Source organism: Pyrus communis, chromosome 11, assembly GCF_963583255.1.
Source record: "Pyrus communis chromosome 11, drPyrComm1.1, whole genome shotgun sequence".
Lineage (NCBI taxonomy): Eukaryota > Viridiplantae > Streptophyta > Magnoliopsida > Rosales > Rosaceae > Pyrus > Pyrus communis.
Genome location: NC_084813.1, coordinates 21,795,236 through 21,809,837, shown reverse-complemented (window position 1 = coordinate 21,809,837; position 14,602 = coordinate 21,795,236). Strand labels below are relative to the sequence as shown.

The 14,602-nt window shown below is 36.3% G+C and overlaps 2 protein-coding genes across 4 annotated transcripts in view; both read right to left on the bottom strand.

Moving 5' to 3' along the window:
• Positions 1 to 14,602, bottom strand: part of LOC137708868 (uncharacterized) — a 41,571-nt gene that overhangs the window by 5,507 nt on the left and 21,462 nt on the right. The gene's annotated exons all lie outside the window — the stretch shown is intronic.
• Positions 179 to 6,822, bottom strand: LOC137708776 (uncharacterized). Of its 3 annotated transcripts, none has more exons than XM_068447927.1 (9): positions 5,712 to 6,822; positions 5,291 to 5,628; positions 5,125 to 5,181; positions 4,452 to 4,958; positions 4,118 to 4,267; positions 2,578 to 2,682; positions 2,364 to 2,411; positions 1,806 to 2,239; positions 179 to 945 (listed from the first exon to the last, which is right to left on the bottom strand). In XM_068447927.1, the coding sequence occupies exons 2-9, from the start codon at positions 5,619 to 5,621 to the stop codon at positions 322 to 324; spliced, it is 2,256 nt and encodes a 751-aa protein (XP_068304028.1). In that variant the 5' UTR covers positions 5,622 to 5,628; positions 5,712 to 6,822; the 3' UTR covers positions 179 to 321. The 3 variants fall into 3 exon arrangements, with proteins under 3 accessions (XP_068304028.1, XP_068304030.1, XP_068304029.1); XM_068447929.1 differs by having other exon boundaries at positions 4,494 to 4,958; XM_068447928.1 differs by having other exon boundaries at positions 5,766 to 6,822.

Sequence of the window (14,602 nt, the reverse complement as noted above, 5' to 3'; positions counted from 1 at the left end):
CACATTTATGTAGAATTTTCCCAATGATTGACGAGGATGAATGTAAAATGGTTTAAATTTGGAAGGAGGATCAAAGTAGTTTAGTTGATGCTCAAATATGCAAAGTTCAATCTATTTAAAATAATAAGAAATCAAGCTATAAATGAGATTCTAAAAGTATGATTTACTCAAAAGTGACAGAATCCGGAACACATACATTATACATGCTTTAGGCCCAAAAACATAAAGAGTGCAAAAATCCTTTATCATTATTCATTATACAAATCCTAAAAACTTCCTCAAAAGAGACAGAAGCAAATATCAACGCAAAATGAGTACAGTTTAAGACGAACTGAAAGACCAAGGTTTGCTTTTTTTGTTGATCAAAAATATTCCACCTCCGTAAGTAGAAATGAAGATCTCAACAAGAAGAGAAAATTGCATCCATACAAAGGAGACAACCGGAACACTAGCAAGTAAAATCATCGGATACACTATCCACTTTTTTGCTTCCAGCATAAGAAAAAGGGTTGAAGAAAACGCGATCATCATGGTAACGATAGAGGAGAAGAGGGTGAAAAGGCCTATCATCATCTTTGTTGGCAATGATTTAAGAAAATCATCTTCAGCATAACGCGAGTTAAGAATTCCTAAAAATGTCACGACTGAAGTTGTGGAAGAAAAAAGTGAAAAGACATCCGCAACTATAAAAACCATAAATATCCTTTTATTTAGGAAGATGGGAAAGCCTGCTTTGCTCCCACCAGGAACTGAAAATACTGCAATAAACATGATTGTAACAATAAGAGCAGCTACAACCGTACAAGAAGTTGCAGTTGCTTTCATTGATCTTTCACCTTCGTTTGCCAATTCCTTGTGGTTCTTAGTAAATAGATCGCGGGCGGTCATGCCATCTGGATGGTTAACAACTTCAAGAAACTTGGAAGGTACAAGTTTCTCCACCTCCTGCATTTTAGTGAATAGAAGAAACTTAAATTTTCTTTAATTTATTTTCTTCAAAGGCACTCAAATCTAACCCCAAGTAATTAATACTTTTGTACTCTTACAAATCCTTGATGTATGCCCTTTGACCTTGAATGTATATGCTCAAATCTAATCCCAAATAACCTAACATTCTGAGTTCATAACAGTAATCAAAATTTCATTTTTGTGATTTCATTTTTAATTTGGTTGTTTCCTATTTGAGATTGCAAATTGCTGTCACAAATAATCAAGTTTTATTTGGTATAGTTTCCAAATAATCAAGTAATATACCGATTGACCACGTGGCTAGAACTTTATACAGTAAAACCTATTAATTTACAGACCTTGTGGATTGCTTTGGAGATAAACTCATTTTTCTTTAACTCACTATGTCTTAAATCTAAACCCTCATCCATTTAGTCTAGCTTAAAATTGTAATATTGTTTATAAAATTTTGGTTCCAATTTCGGCCAATTATAAATAGAAATTATCTCCATTTTGTACTAAGCTATGTTCCTTTTAATTCACGCCCTAAGAAGAGAGGTGGTTTTTAAATAGAATACTCCCATATCGGTTTGAATGAGGCCACATTTTAGCAGTCACTTAAGTTTGTAATACTCATATATATATATATATAAAGGTATTGGTGTTGGTGGTGGTTATATAGGTTTTGGTAGTGGTGGGTTCACATTTATACTAAGTCAGTCATAATTAGATCTTAAACTCGCTATCGATGAGAAAAAAAAAAAAAAAAATATATATATATATATATATATATAGAGAGAGAGAGAGAGAGAGAGGGGGGGAGTGAGAGAGAGAGAGAGAGAGAGAGAGATTCTAACCTTAAACCATTGTAATTCTCTTTGCATCTGCAGTGCTGCACATTGGATATGTTTAAGCTGTGCAGGTGGGGATAACCTCGCTGCTGAATGCAGTAAAGTATTGTTGAACTTATCTACTCTGGATTCAGTACGAACATTCATGATTCGGATAAATTCATGGAAAAAGTTATAGACTTTTTCTTGACGGCATTCAATGGAAAACTGAAACATGCCCTTTGCATTTTCATCATATATCCCTAAGGCTAGGATATTTGCTGTAAACAGCTGACGAAGAAACTCATCATTCCCGTGTTCAACAGCTTTGAAGAGTGCTGTTTGTACGGAACTTCCTTGCATTTGTTTAAGGCTTACACCTTCTATCATTTTGCACATGCCTTGTAAAACTTCAAGGGATTGAACATGGATCTGTTTCATTTTGTACATGTGATCGATTCCTAGGTTGGCATAGAAAAATAATTAATCATTAAGTTTCAAAAGTACGACCAAAAGAAGTTCTAAGCGATGACTGGATAAATGTTAGAGTAAAACTTGAATGAAAAGATTGACAAGAAGCATTACCGAAAAGTTTACGGACAGTTGAGACGAGCCCTCGCAGTAAAGCCATAACTACATCGCAAATACAAAATGTTTTGCATTAGCTATTCAAAGAATTTGTTAATTGGTATGATCTATAACAAAGTAAAAGATGCGCCTGAGGACATAACTCTCGTTTTACTATATAGGGTCCTGGGAAAAAAAATGCATAGTTCCATCTTACATGGATATTACATACCTGAGCGAATTATGAGATCCCTTTGATCATTAACCGGGTCATTGGCTTGTTTTTGAACATCTATACGAACATCACGGATCCCAGAAGCATGTCGTATGTGTATACCTATCAAAAAAATAAACACATGCCTCTAGTCAATATATAGAACTTTTTTTTAGTCTAGGGTCTGGACACATTAAACCTTTTCTTTTACTGTATAAATATTTATGTCTGTGAAAAGAGAAGTTAAGGTGCATACCCAAAATAAATGATTAATGGACACTGATGACGATAGAAGTACACATTAAATTTTTTAACACTTACTTTTAGATACTAAAAAATAAACTCAAGAGGGAAAATAACTTACACTATAATATTTGAGCAAGACCCAAAACCAAAATTCTAATTTAACTCGTAACCTTAAACACCACATATTGAAGCTGTGCCGCTATAGAACTCATCGCATCTCACGTTAAAAAAAACTTGTGAAACAATTGAGGGATCTGTGAACTCGAACTTGAAACATGTTTGTATATGAGTACATCAAATACATGTTTGTCTTATTTGTCTATTTGTATGCAAGGCACTTACCGGTGAAGACAAACATAAGAGCCATTTAGGTTTTGGGGTATTGTTACTATTTCTTGACTTACACTAGTGAAGAAAAACATAGTGTGCATACAAATTAATCATGCCCAATCATAGCGTGTCAAGTGAAATATAAGCTGAATTTGACGGAACTACCTCCGATATCGTGAGAAACCACCATCTCCACTCTAAGTGGGCTAAGCAGACCAACCCTCTAAGGACCAGCATATGCCCACAACTATCAGGCCCTAACCCCCGATTCTCGCTAAGCAAGCTAGCAAACGTTTTGTTTTTCTTCGAGGGACATGGTTGTCGACCCCGTGCACCTCAACCCTATATAAAATTGAGGTTCAATCATAAAATTAATTGACAATATAAAGAATAACCCAACCCGTTATAAGTCATTGCAAGGTTTCTCTTTTTATCAATGTGAGACTTTTTACCTTCACATCATCACACAGCCCCTTACGTATGATTAACTTTTGAATCAAACACGTGGACAATACAAATTGGATGATGTTGAGGACATGTGACCATTGGGCTTCATAACCTACATGTATCTAAGTGGGAAGGGAGACTCATTGACTTGCCTAAGCCCACTACGGCCTACTGGTAGACAATTTATGGATCTCTTCCACTATAAATAGCCAAGTTATACAAGGAAACTGGTTTATCACAAACTCTATTTAGAATTCTCTACTGAATTTTAGTCTTTCTCAAACACTTTTTGACTTAGAAATCTCCATCCAGACATAGAATGCATTTTATTGTTTTAATAATATATATATATATATATATATAATATCAGGTTTTGAGATAAATCAGATTGCAGGAATCGTGTGCACGTCTCCTTCTATGTATAACATTTAGGAAATATCTTATTGAAAAACCGACCAACGCCCACCCAACTAGAGGGACAGAGAAATTAATAAAGTATAAAATTCATCATAGAATAAAGAATGTAGTTACTAACTGTTATAGATCCATTGTTGCCAGAATCTGAGACGTGTTCCACTTAAAAAGAGAGAGGGCATACAAGCCAATTCCTGTAAAAGTGTTTTCCCAGTAGAGTTTGTGGCAAAGGCCAAGTTTGGACAACGCTGAATTAAATCCAATGCAATATCTACAATAGGGTAAAAAGAAGAATTATATGCATGAAAAAAGTAAGTAATCAATATTTGTTAGGGAACATGCTATTTAAACACATTCTCAAGTACAGGTGAGTTCTATAAATAATGAAACAGTCCACCTTAGTTAGAGTGTGTCAGAAAATGTGTGCGAATATTGTATCTAAAACATTTATGTACCCAGTTCTTTGGAGCTAAAACAGTGGGAAATAAGATCAGCACCAGTCCGACAGTTATCTTGGGTCGACGTCAAAGTTTCCAATGGAGTAACTGAATATAGATAGCGAGCCAATCCCCAGTGGCCGCCATGACAAGCCATGATCAGTGGGATCATATTCTGGAGATTGCAGGGTATGCAGAGTAATCTCTTGTTCTTCTCGATTATGCATCTAGCCACTTCGGGTCCTATGAGCGTAGCTAAAGCTATAGCTGTGACACCATTAGCGTCTTCTATTTCCAAGTCTTCCTCTGTCATCCACTCTACTACTTCTTTCGCCATATATTCGTTTTCCATTGAAACTGCCATGTGAAGAGCTGTCAAGCCTGATAGTGAACCTCTTTCTCTGATTGCGTCGGGATGCATAGTAAGATACTTCTTTGCAGAACTCCAGTCACCTTTTGCAACAGCATCAATCAAGGGTTGATGGTGGGGGAACTCGTTGAAGTCGCCGTTAGCTTTATAATACTCTGTCAAGTAATATTATTTATTGTTTGTTAACTAAACGTCAAGAATTTGGGGAAAAATTATACATAATGTTGAAATAAAAGAGAACTGAATCAAATAAAATTAAACGAAACAATAGAGATTCATACATGCTGCAGTAGATATCACCTAATATTACTACGTACGTACCCTCATTCCGCGTCAGACCGGTATTCAGCTCTTCATGTGCCATCAAAGGCACATCCTCTGCATCGATCACGCACGGTGACTTTATTAGAAGAAGAAAACTAAACTTAATAGTTATAATATTGGAATTTACTTGGAAAGGAGACATGTAGTACGTGCGTACACATACCTGTATTTTCCAAGGCTTGATCGGCCGGCTTCAACTTTTCAGCCAAAGTATCCCAGGCGATTCTGGCCGAGCTAATGCCCCGGATAATAAAATGAGTATCATCCCCGCAACAAGTATGGATTGCATGTAAAACCTTGGCATTATTCTTCCTCCAAACCATAAATTCCGCTTCACCATCTTCTTGTCTAGGAGGTTCAAAGGTCTCTTCCACAACCTCCCAAAGATCTTCAGCCAACAAGTAGGTTTTAAGGTGGAAACTCCAATCTTCATAATTATCATGACTAAGAACTTTAAGATTAGCAATTACACTTGAAACAACTGTAACTGCCATGTTTAATCTGCAAATGTAATCAATTATCCAAAGTGATATTAGGTCGATTAATTAAGAAAATAATGAAACAAAACAATATAACTCACTCACTCTGCTCGATCGAGTAGTGGCAATCTTCAAAAATAAGTAAGCTGCAGCTATTACCAATGAGCTTAAGTAAATTCCCATTCGGTGCACTTAGAGTGACCACACTTCTGATGTATATATAGATGTATAGCAAATGAGCGATGAAAAAGGACAAGAGACTCGGAAGACTATGCCACCTAATACTCCATTAATTTCCTGGTCGTTGTTAACTGCGTGAATTCAATAATGGGAGAGTTCTATCGCTAGTTTCAGCCATACAATTCTTGTCTTCAATAATTGACGGGGATAATACTTGCCTTCAACAATTGTGTGGCCCAATAAAATTATTCCACCTGTTAAGTGAAACTCAATCAAACACTTCTGATTCTCCTAAACAAACGCTCTGTCTTCCTCCTCAACCCTTCTTCCTCCAGCAACCCCTCACTCCGTTTCTTCTCCGGCGAACTACTCTCACTCCGGACCACTCCCATTCCCTCTCTTCTCCGGTGACTTCAATTTCAATCCCTCGCCGGCGTCCAGATCTGAGCTCGGTGGAATTGGGTTATGGAAATCCGCGACATTGGAGCTTGTGGAAGACAAGAGGTTTGGAACTTTGAAGTTCAAAAGAATTGCAGACTTTGATGAGAGAGAGAGAGAGAGAGAGAGAGAGAGAGAGATTGGAGCTTGTGGAAGACAAGAGGTTCGGAACTTTGAAGTTCAAAAGAATTGCAGACTTTGATGTGAGACAGAGAGAGAGAGATATTCGGGTGAAAAGGGTTTGGATATCCTCATCTCAATCCCTCTTTTCGTTGCCCACCTCTTCACCTAGCGTGTCCAACCCCTGTTTGAACCAACTGGTTCACCTACAATATCTTTACTCTAATATCCCCTCTGCTTTGCTAAGTTCCGCGCCACTTATTTCCCTACCAAATGAAAATGCTGCGTTCCGCCCCCATCCTCGTCCGTTGGTCTCTCCGAGTCTCTTTCCACACGTGTTGAGGTGGCTGCTGTGGTGGTGCTAATCTCAGTGGCGGCAGCGGCTGCTAGTTCTTGAAGATATTTTGGTGTAGGTGTTTTAGGGTTAGTGTTAAATTGGGGCTTCTTGTACTTTTGTTAAATTCTTTGTATTTGTATTCCATTGTTAAATAATATGAATTTTTACTATCAATTATCTATATATGTAAAATTTTGAAATATATTATGAAAAGAAAATAATATAATAAAATAATAATTTAATTTAACATAGGGCAAAACTTTGAAAAATGTCAAAATGTCACATAGGTTGTCAAATTCAAAATTTATGTTTAAAATTTGACATCTCCTTTGAAGATATTCTTAGGAGTCAAATTTGACATCAATGTTAAATTTACTTTTAATTAATTTTAATGGTGGGTCCTTCCGTTAACATTTCAACCAATAAAAAATTTGTTTAAACATTTTTTTTTTAATAATTACAATCATTTAAAGATTTATTTTAATAAAAATATAATAATTGATAATTCAATGTAATAAGTAGAAAATTTAACATAAGATTTCAAATTATCATATTAGCCATCAATTATAATTTAACATGTTCTTTGGAGATGATTTGGTATTATATTTTCTTTTTTTCATCAAAAAACTGCTTTAAAATTAAGCACTAAAATATTTGGTAAAGTAAGCAGCCTTGTTGCTTTCATAAAAGTAGAGCTTAGCTCATTTAATAAATATTTTCACTTCCTGTAATACTTTTATTAGTTACTTAAAAGACGTTTATCCTTTTACACACACATTTTCTCTCATAGAAAATAAAGTGAGCACTATTACCTACCACTTGACACCACTACTGCCATTACCACCGACATCACAACCACAACCACAACAATCGATGTTGCCATCCCTACGACCATTGCTGCCTCAGCATCCCCAATTACCATACCTCACATTAACACCACCACCATAATCGCTACCACCAACACCACAACCATCGCCACAACCACATATGACTGCAAGTCTGTAACCACGACATCAAACATGGCAAGCAAGAAGAATCATAAGTATAAAGTGAAGTTGGATTTTTTTTAAGATTGAAGTGCATACATTATTAGAAAAAACACACACACAAATATTAAAAATTATCTTAGGAGTTCCTAGAAATTTTTTATTCTAACCATGCTCTTTAATTTAGGAAATTAAGCAACTAAGAACTAATAGAAATATAATTTTTATTTGTCAATTAGTGTAGAATATCACTTAAAATTTAAATAAAAAAATTAATAATGAAAGTGACAAGCTTCTCTCACTCCTCAAACGTCAAAAACTGAACGCGATTTTACCATCTTAAGTGCATAATAAGGTGCATGACATCAAGTGACCACTGAGAGACTCCCGACTCCAAATCTAAATTATATCCCACGTGAACTTGATGATATTTTTTAGGTAAAAGTTTTGCCATGTACTTCGCAATGGAGGTGGATTGTCAGCCCCTTTCATTTCCATACTTTTTTCATGCTCTTCTTTTTATATGATCATGGTTAAGTCACGTCAATATTTTATATTCTTATTACTTTTTGTTTTATTATTTTTATAAAAAATTAATATAAAATATTGACGTAATTTAATCGTAACCATATATTACAGAAAAACATACGATAGTATGAAAATGAAAGGACAATCCACATCCACTACGCAATACCTGAACTGTCCACATCAGACGCGGTTTTTGTGGACATTCTGTCTAGTCCCCGCTAAGAGAATTGCCCACAACAGAGACCGTTCTTTTGGGCGCACACTCTAGTCACCACTACTAGAATCTGCACAACAGTAATCAGACAGTTTTTCTGGGCCATACTCAATAATGGTACCGTCATACCCAACAACGGCACAGACAATGTGGTTGATTGATTCGGTGTCGGTTAAAAAATAAAAGGGATGTGTTATTCACACATTTATTTTTAGTTCTCATATATTTTTTTAATTTCTATTCATTGATCTTTTTCACTTACATTCGATTCAACAGTTGAAAATTAAAAGGATATGTGAGAAGTAAAAAAGAGTGTGTATACCATATCCCAAAATAAAAATAAATGAGACCGCCATTGCAATGATTATTCTGCATTCACCCAAAAGGCACGCCGGTCCTTTTCTTAGCTGTCAAGAGTGTCTTATTTTTCGTTTTCCATCTTTTTCTTTCTTCTTTTACCACCACAAAACGATGGCCGCTCAAAATCTGCGAATCACAATTCATATCCTTTCTGTCTGAAGGAATGAGTGGTGTCTAGAGTCCGTATCAAGCATGATTCTCAATTCATATAGCATTTCAGAAAGCCAGAGTTTACTGTGCACATAGTTTCCGAGTGATAATTTTCTTTTTAAATGAATATTAGGGCGTCTCTAGCAAACTTTGTGCTTGTTCTCATCCATAATTAAGTTAAATTTTGCATATTGAAGATTGTAATTAAATGACGAACATAGATCATAGTTAGTAAAGTATTTTCAACGAGCTAATGGCAAAGCAGCCTTAATTTGTTCGATGTTCAGCTTCAATCCCGCACCCTAGCTAGGATCCCGAAACCAAAGCATACGCAGCTCAGATAAATGGAACCAAAAAGGAAGCCCTTAGAGCATTTTTCCCAATTTTGAAATATTTGAGTCTAGGAATGGGGTTGTTGTTTTGGGGGGGGGGGGGGGGGGGGGGGGGGGTGGAGGGGGTGGGTTGGGTGGTGGGGTGGGGTGTTATTATTCATTTCAAATTTTCAATAGTGAACTGCTATAGCCTCTCAAAAACCACTCTCCATGCACCCATTTTGAATGGTATGCTGTTGTTATTTACAATTATTATTACTTTTCATGTTTGATTTAATAATTTAATAATTATTCAACGAAAAAGATTAATATAAAATAAGTTCTTATTTTTATTTCACTAAATAATATTATTTATGATGAATGGTGGTTTCGGTTTCTGTTTCAAGATCATGATATCTTTCTAAAAGGGAACGACAAGACAAATCAAACTTATCATGTCATCACGACTGGAAGATGGATTTTGGCATTTTAACTTCGTTTAGAGAGTTAAAACAACTTTTTATTTTGTGTTATGCATATTTCATGTACTTTTATAACTCACATCGTTGATTTCTAATAACATTTCTAGTGACCATGATTTGGCTATGTGTCCATATCTATCAGAAATATTGCTGAGATTTTGAATAAGATTGGAACGTAGAAAAAAAGAAGAAGTTATTTTAATAGAGTTTTGGTGTGAGGAGTGAAGAATATAATTTAATATTTACAGAAAAAAAATATGTTTTTCAAAGTATTTTTCTTGACTCTTTTTTTTTTTTTTAATTTTATTTTATTTCAAAAAATTATGACTGTTAGATTGAAGTGTGAAGATTGGTACTTACTATATATATTTACACATTGATAATTTACATATTTTTATCAAATTTTTATGTATTAATTTGTTCATACATGTTTGAAACTTCCACACATCCTCCTACACGTGCATTACATTTTTCTTATTGTCGTCTAATTGGATTGGTTATCCAACTGTACAACCCCATCTCCAAACTGAGCAAGACGGCACTTGTACTGTTGTACACTCAATTGTCGAACTCTATTTACTTGGAAAGCTCTCTTTTGGTTGGATAGATATACGTGCAAGTTAATATTCATCCCTTTATTGTATTTTAACTTAGTTCCCAACTCTAGTGGCCGACTTCATTTAACAATGAAAATCATTATGTTTAGATGAGAGATGTTAACCATTAAATTCTTAATGTATTATTCCTTTTCCTTCATACAAATGCATATGTGTGTAAAATAGTAGTGAAAAAGTAATTGTTGTGCATCTGATACATTACATTTCAGTGCATCCTAATTATGTAACAAATCAAATGAAAATACTATAATCCATAATAATTACTAAATATTTCTCATCAAATTTTAAAATAGATCACCAAGCTGCAAGGTACAACCACTGCCGTATGTTTATCAGTTTTTCTTTTTTCCAACTTTTAATGTATGTACGTGCCTACTTCGTGTAATTGTTGATTCTGTCTTGGCTTCGAAATTTTAAACAAAGTATCCCATGCTTCTTTGGATGTGGCTTTGTCCTTTATAAATTTATACGTTTCATCCCCGCAAGAACTCTAGATGGGATATAAGGCCTTGACATCCTCTTTCTTCCAAGCCTTACGTTCTTCAAGAGGTTCATGGGTGCCTTTGACAATGTCCCAAAGATCTTCAGCTAACAAGTAGGTCTTTACCCGAGAACTCCAATCATCAAAATTTTTTACAGTTAAGCATTGTAGGAACAATTTTAGCTATCATGTTCAATCTGCCATTTATTCAACGAGATTTCATGTCAACCGAGCATATGTGAAAAAAAAGAAAAAAAAAAAAGAAAAAAAAAAGCAAGAAATAAAAAATGGAACAAAGTCAGTCTGTCTAACAACACTTGAGGAGGGCTAGTGTCGTATTGGAAATCAAGCACTCTTGTAACCTTCCTCACCGATAGGTTTGAGGCTTCCCGTCCCTTTTTCCCGTAGAACCCCTACCTACTATTGAAAAACAACGACACTACATATTGAATAGGGGCAATAAGAGTCTGCAGTTATGAGCTTTCTAATTAGTAAATTGGTAATTCTCCTGCACGTTTGCTTATAGATTAGTCAGATGACTTCCTTTAATTGCAACTGAAAGAAGCACTTATCACATTAAATTCAAGTATTTTGGATTCTGGGAAGCTGCTAGAGTTGATGTGTAAACAATTTTTGCAGATTGCTTGATTGTCAATTTTAATTAAGTCTTATCGAAAATCATCCCATTTTCTTTCAAATTCTTCTCATAATTAACTACAAATCAACATATAAACACTAACATGGCCTCCAAGTTCAATTGCTTAATCTGGGCATGAATATGTTATTTTGTGCAGTGGAAAAAATCAAACTTGAATTGATCTTCTCTACAGTGAAATCGAGCTTCAAAAACTATTGGGTGCTCCATATACGAGTCTAATATGGCTGGATCGACTGGTTTTGAATTTTCCATTTAAAATTTCCTACCCTAATCATCTATTACGCCTTAAAAATAGAAATTTGAGTTCTACAATCAAATTGAGCAATTTAAAATGGAAGATTTTTAAAGAATTAAATGAGAATTATAGACTATATAAAAATTTGTACAGGCAATCACAAAACCAAACAAATAATCTAATATGTGGACACAATTATTTTTATTTATTGGGTGTGATTATCATCCATCTTCGAATTCATACAAACCCTTGATTCTATGTCACTAGTTAATTACACAAATTCTAATTAATGGTTAGGCAAAGAAACAACGTGCCGCTGCGCAGCGCTTGTTCAATATTCAAGAAGCACTAAGAGTCTATATGCCAAAATGTTCTTGCTGGAGAATTTTCATATCAGAAATAGAACAAAATAATACATAATTTATATTTGGAAGATTTCATTTCTAATATTACCGAAGTTTTTGATAAGCATAATAATATGTGGTTAAGTAAAGACAATTTCATTAACATTGGTGGTAAGGCCATCTCCAACCAAGAGCTAGCCAGATGGCTCGTTTTAGCCCCTTGACCCTCCAAGAAATTAATATTTTAATGAACAATATATGACCATATTTGCCTCTGTCTCCAACTGAGGGCCAAAGGGCCATAGGTGTAACATCCCACATCGCTCAGGAGAGTGATCCTTGAATGTATATTCTCATCCCTACCTAGCATGAGGCCTTTTGGGAACTCACGAGCAACATCCCAGTAGGTCACCCATCATGGGATTGCTCTAGCTCCCTTCTCGCTTAACTTCGAAGTTCCTATGGAACCAGAAGCCAGTGAACTCCCAAAAAGCCTCGTGCTAGGTAGGGATGGGAATATACATTTAAGGATCACTCCCCTGGGCGATGTGGGATGTTACAATCCACCCCCCTTAGGGGCCCGACGTCCTCGTCGGCACACACGTGGCCAGGGTTAGGCTCTGATACCAATTGTCACATCTCGGCCTAGGACGGATCATTTCCCGGGCTCACTCTACCACTGTAGCACGATATTGTCTGCTTTGGGCTTACCATTCCCTCACAGTTTTATTTTTGGGAACTCACGAGCAACTTCTCAGTGGGTCACCCATCATGGGATTGCTCTAACCCCATTCTCGCTTAACTTCAGAGAATTCACAATCATAAACCATAAACTTACCTGGCACTTACCTGTGCGTCCGCAGCACGAAACATACATATATGCAACTACTAATGCATAAATAAATAGGCAAATGCTATGCATGGCATTTAAAACATATTAACATTCCATATCATTTTCTGGGAAAAACCACAAGTATATAGGTATATACAGAAAACCAAAAGCCCACTCACTGATATGTGGAAGGGTTATAACCCCCTTGCCTCGAGTGATTGCGCTCGTCCTCAGAATGGGTCTCACCTATATGCGAAACAACTATAAAAACGTCAATTTAAAGCACATAACCAAAACTAGGTAATAACTTCTCATACAATGCTCAAATAGGGTGTGTGAATACACCAACGTGATCTACTCAACCTCACAAACATCCCCATATTTTTAAAATAATTTTCCGACCACCCATGCGCCATCATGCGCCGGCCAAGGCACGGCCAGACGCGCTGGCCACGCTCGGGCACGTGCCTGGCACACGTGTGGTAACCCTAATGGCGTTAGGGAATATTCCGTCCAAAAATGGAATATACCGTTATATATACTTGACGCCATTAGTATATTCCATCAAAATTGACGGAATATTCCTTGTCTTCTCCTGTGAGTCTCACCGGTTACCGTCGTCCGCTGCCGTCTGCAACTCGAATTCTCGCCGGAAACTGGAAAATTTTCAAAACTTCATATCTTCTTCATTTCTCAACCAAATTCCATGAAATTGGTACCAAAATGAAGCTTACAACGAGTAGAACAAAACCTTACCACTGTGAAGCCCTTAAATTCATGGAATCTCGCCAGAGAAACCACGAAATTCCAGCCAAACCTATAACTCGCCACTCCTGGCCTTCCCGATGTCCAATTTCTTCCAAAATGCTTCTCCGAGCTTCGTGAGAGTATTCTAAAGCTTCATATGACCTTAAAAACTTCTAAAACCCCACGATCACATGTGCATGAACAGTGCACAAAATCAGGGTTCCCTAGTTCTTAGGTTTCTGAGGGTTTCAAGTTCTAAAAGTGGTATGGATGAACTCAGGAACTTGCAAGGAGTTCGAATCTTACCTTCTAGACGTTGATCCGTGCGTGAAAGGTTGGTTTTGAAGTTTATCCGTACACTTGCAAAGGAAATGGAAGAAAATCCAAGAGAAAGAAGAGAGAATGAGTCATGGGAGTGTATAGTATGGGTGTGTGTGTGTCCTGTAGAGTCAACCACCAAAAACAACAAAACAACACACCAAAATGGCAAATACCCACTAAGGGCATTATTGTCATTTCACACCTACGGTACAATTAGTTCGAGATGGGATATCACAATCGACGCTCCTTAAAAAAATTTCGTCCCGAAATTCATAACAACTCAAACTAACCACTAGTAACCATAGAACAACCGAGGATACAAATCTCTCATCCGGTCTTCCGTCTCCTAAGTAGCCTCCTCTGTTGAGTGATTCCTCCACAAAACTTTCACTAAACTCACAATCTTGTTCCTTAGAACCTTTTCCTTCCAATCCAGAATCGTTACTGGTTCCTCATCATATGTCAAAGTCGGATTAATTTCCAATGGTTGAAGAGGTATCACATGCGACGGATCCGCAACGTAATGACGAAGCCTGGACACATGAAAAACATTATACATTTTAGCCAGCTCAGAAGGCAACTCAAGCCTGTAAGCCACTTCACCAACTCGCTCGGTGATCAAATATAGTCTGATATACCTGGGACTTAACTTACC

Coding starts and splice junctions, on each gene's coding strand:
- LOC137708776 (XM_068447927.1), bottom strand. CDS start 5,621: ATGGCAGTTACAGTTGTTTCAAGTGTAATTGCTAATCTTAAAGTTCTT. Junction 2,683..4,117: donor GCAACAATGGATCTATAACA/GTTAGTAACTAC, acceptor TTTTTTTGATAG/GTATACACATACGACATGCT. Junction 2,412..2,577: donor GGATCTCATAATTCGCTCAG/GTATGTAATATC, acceptor TTTGCGATGTAG/TTATGGCTTTACTGCGAGGG.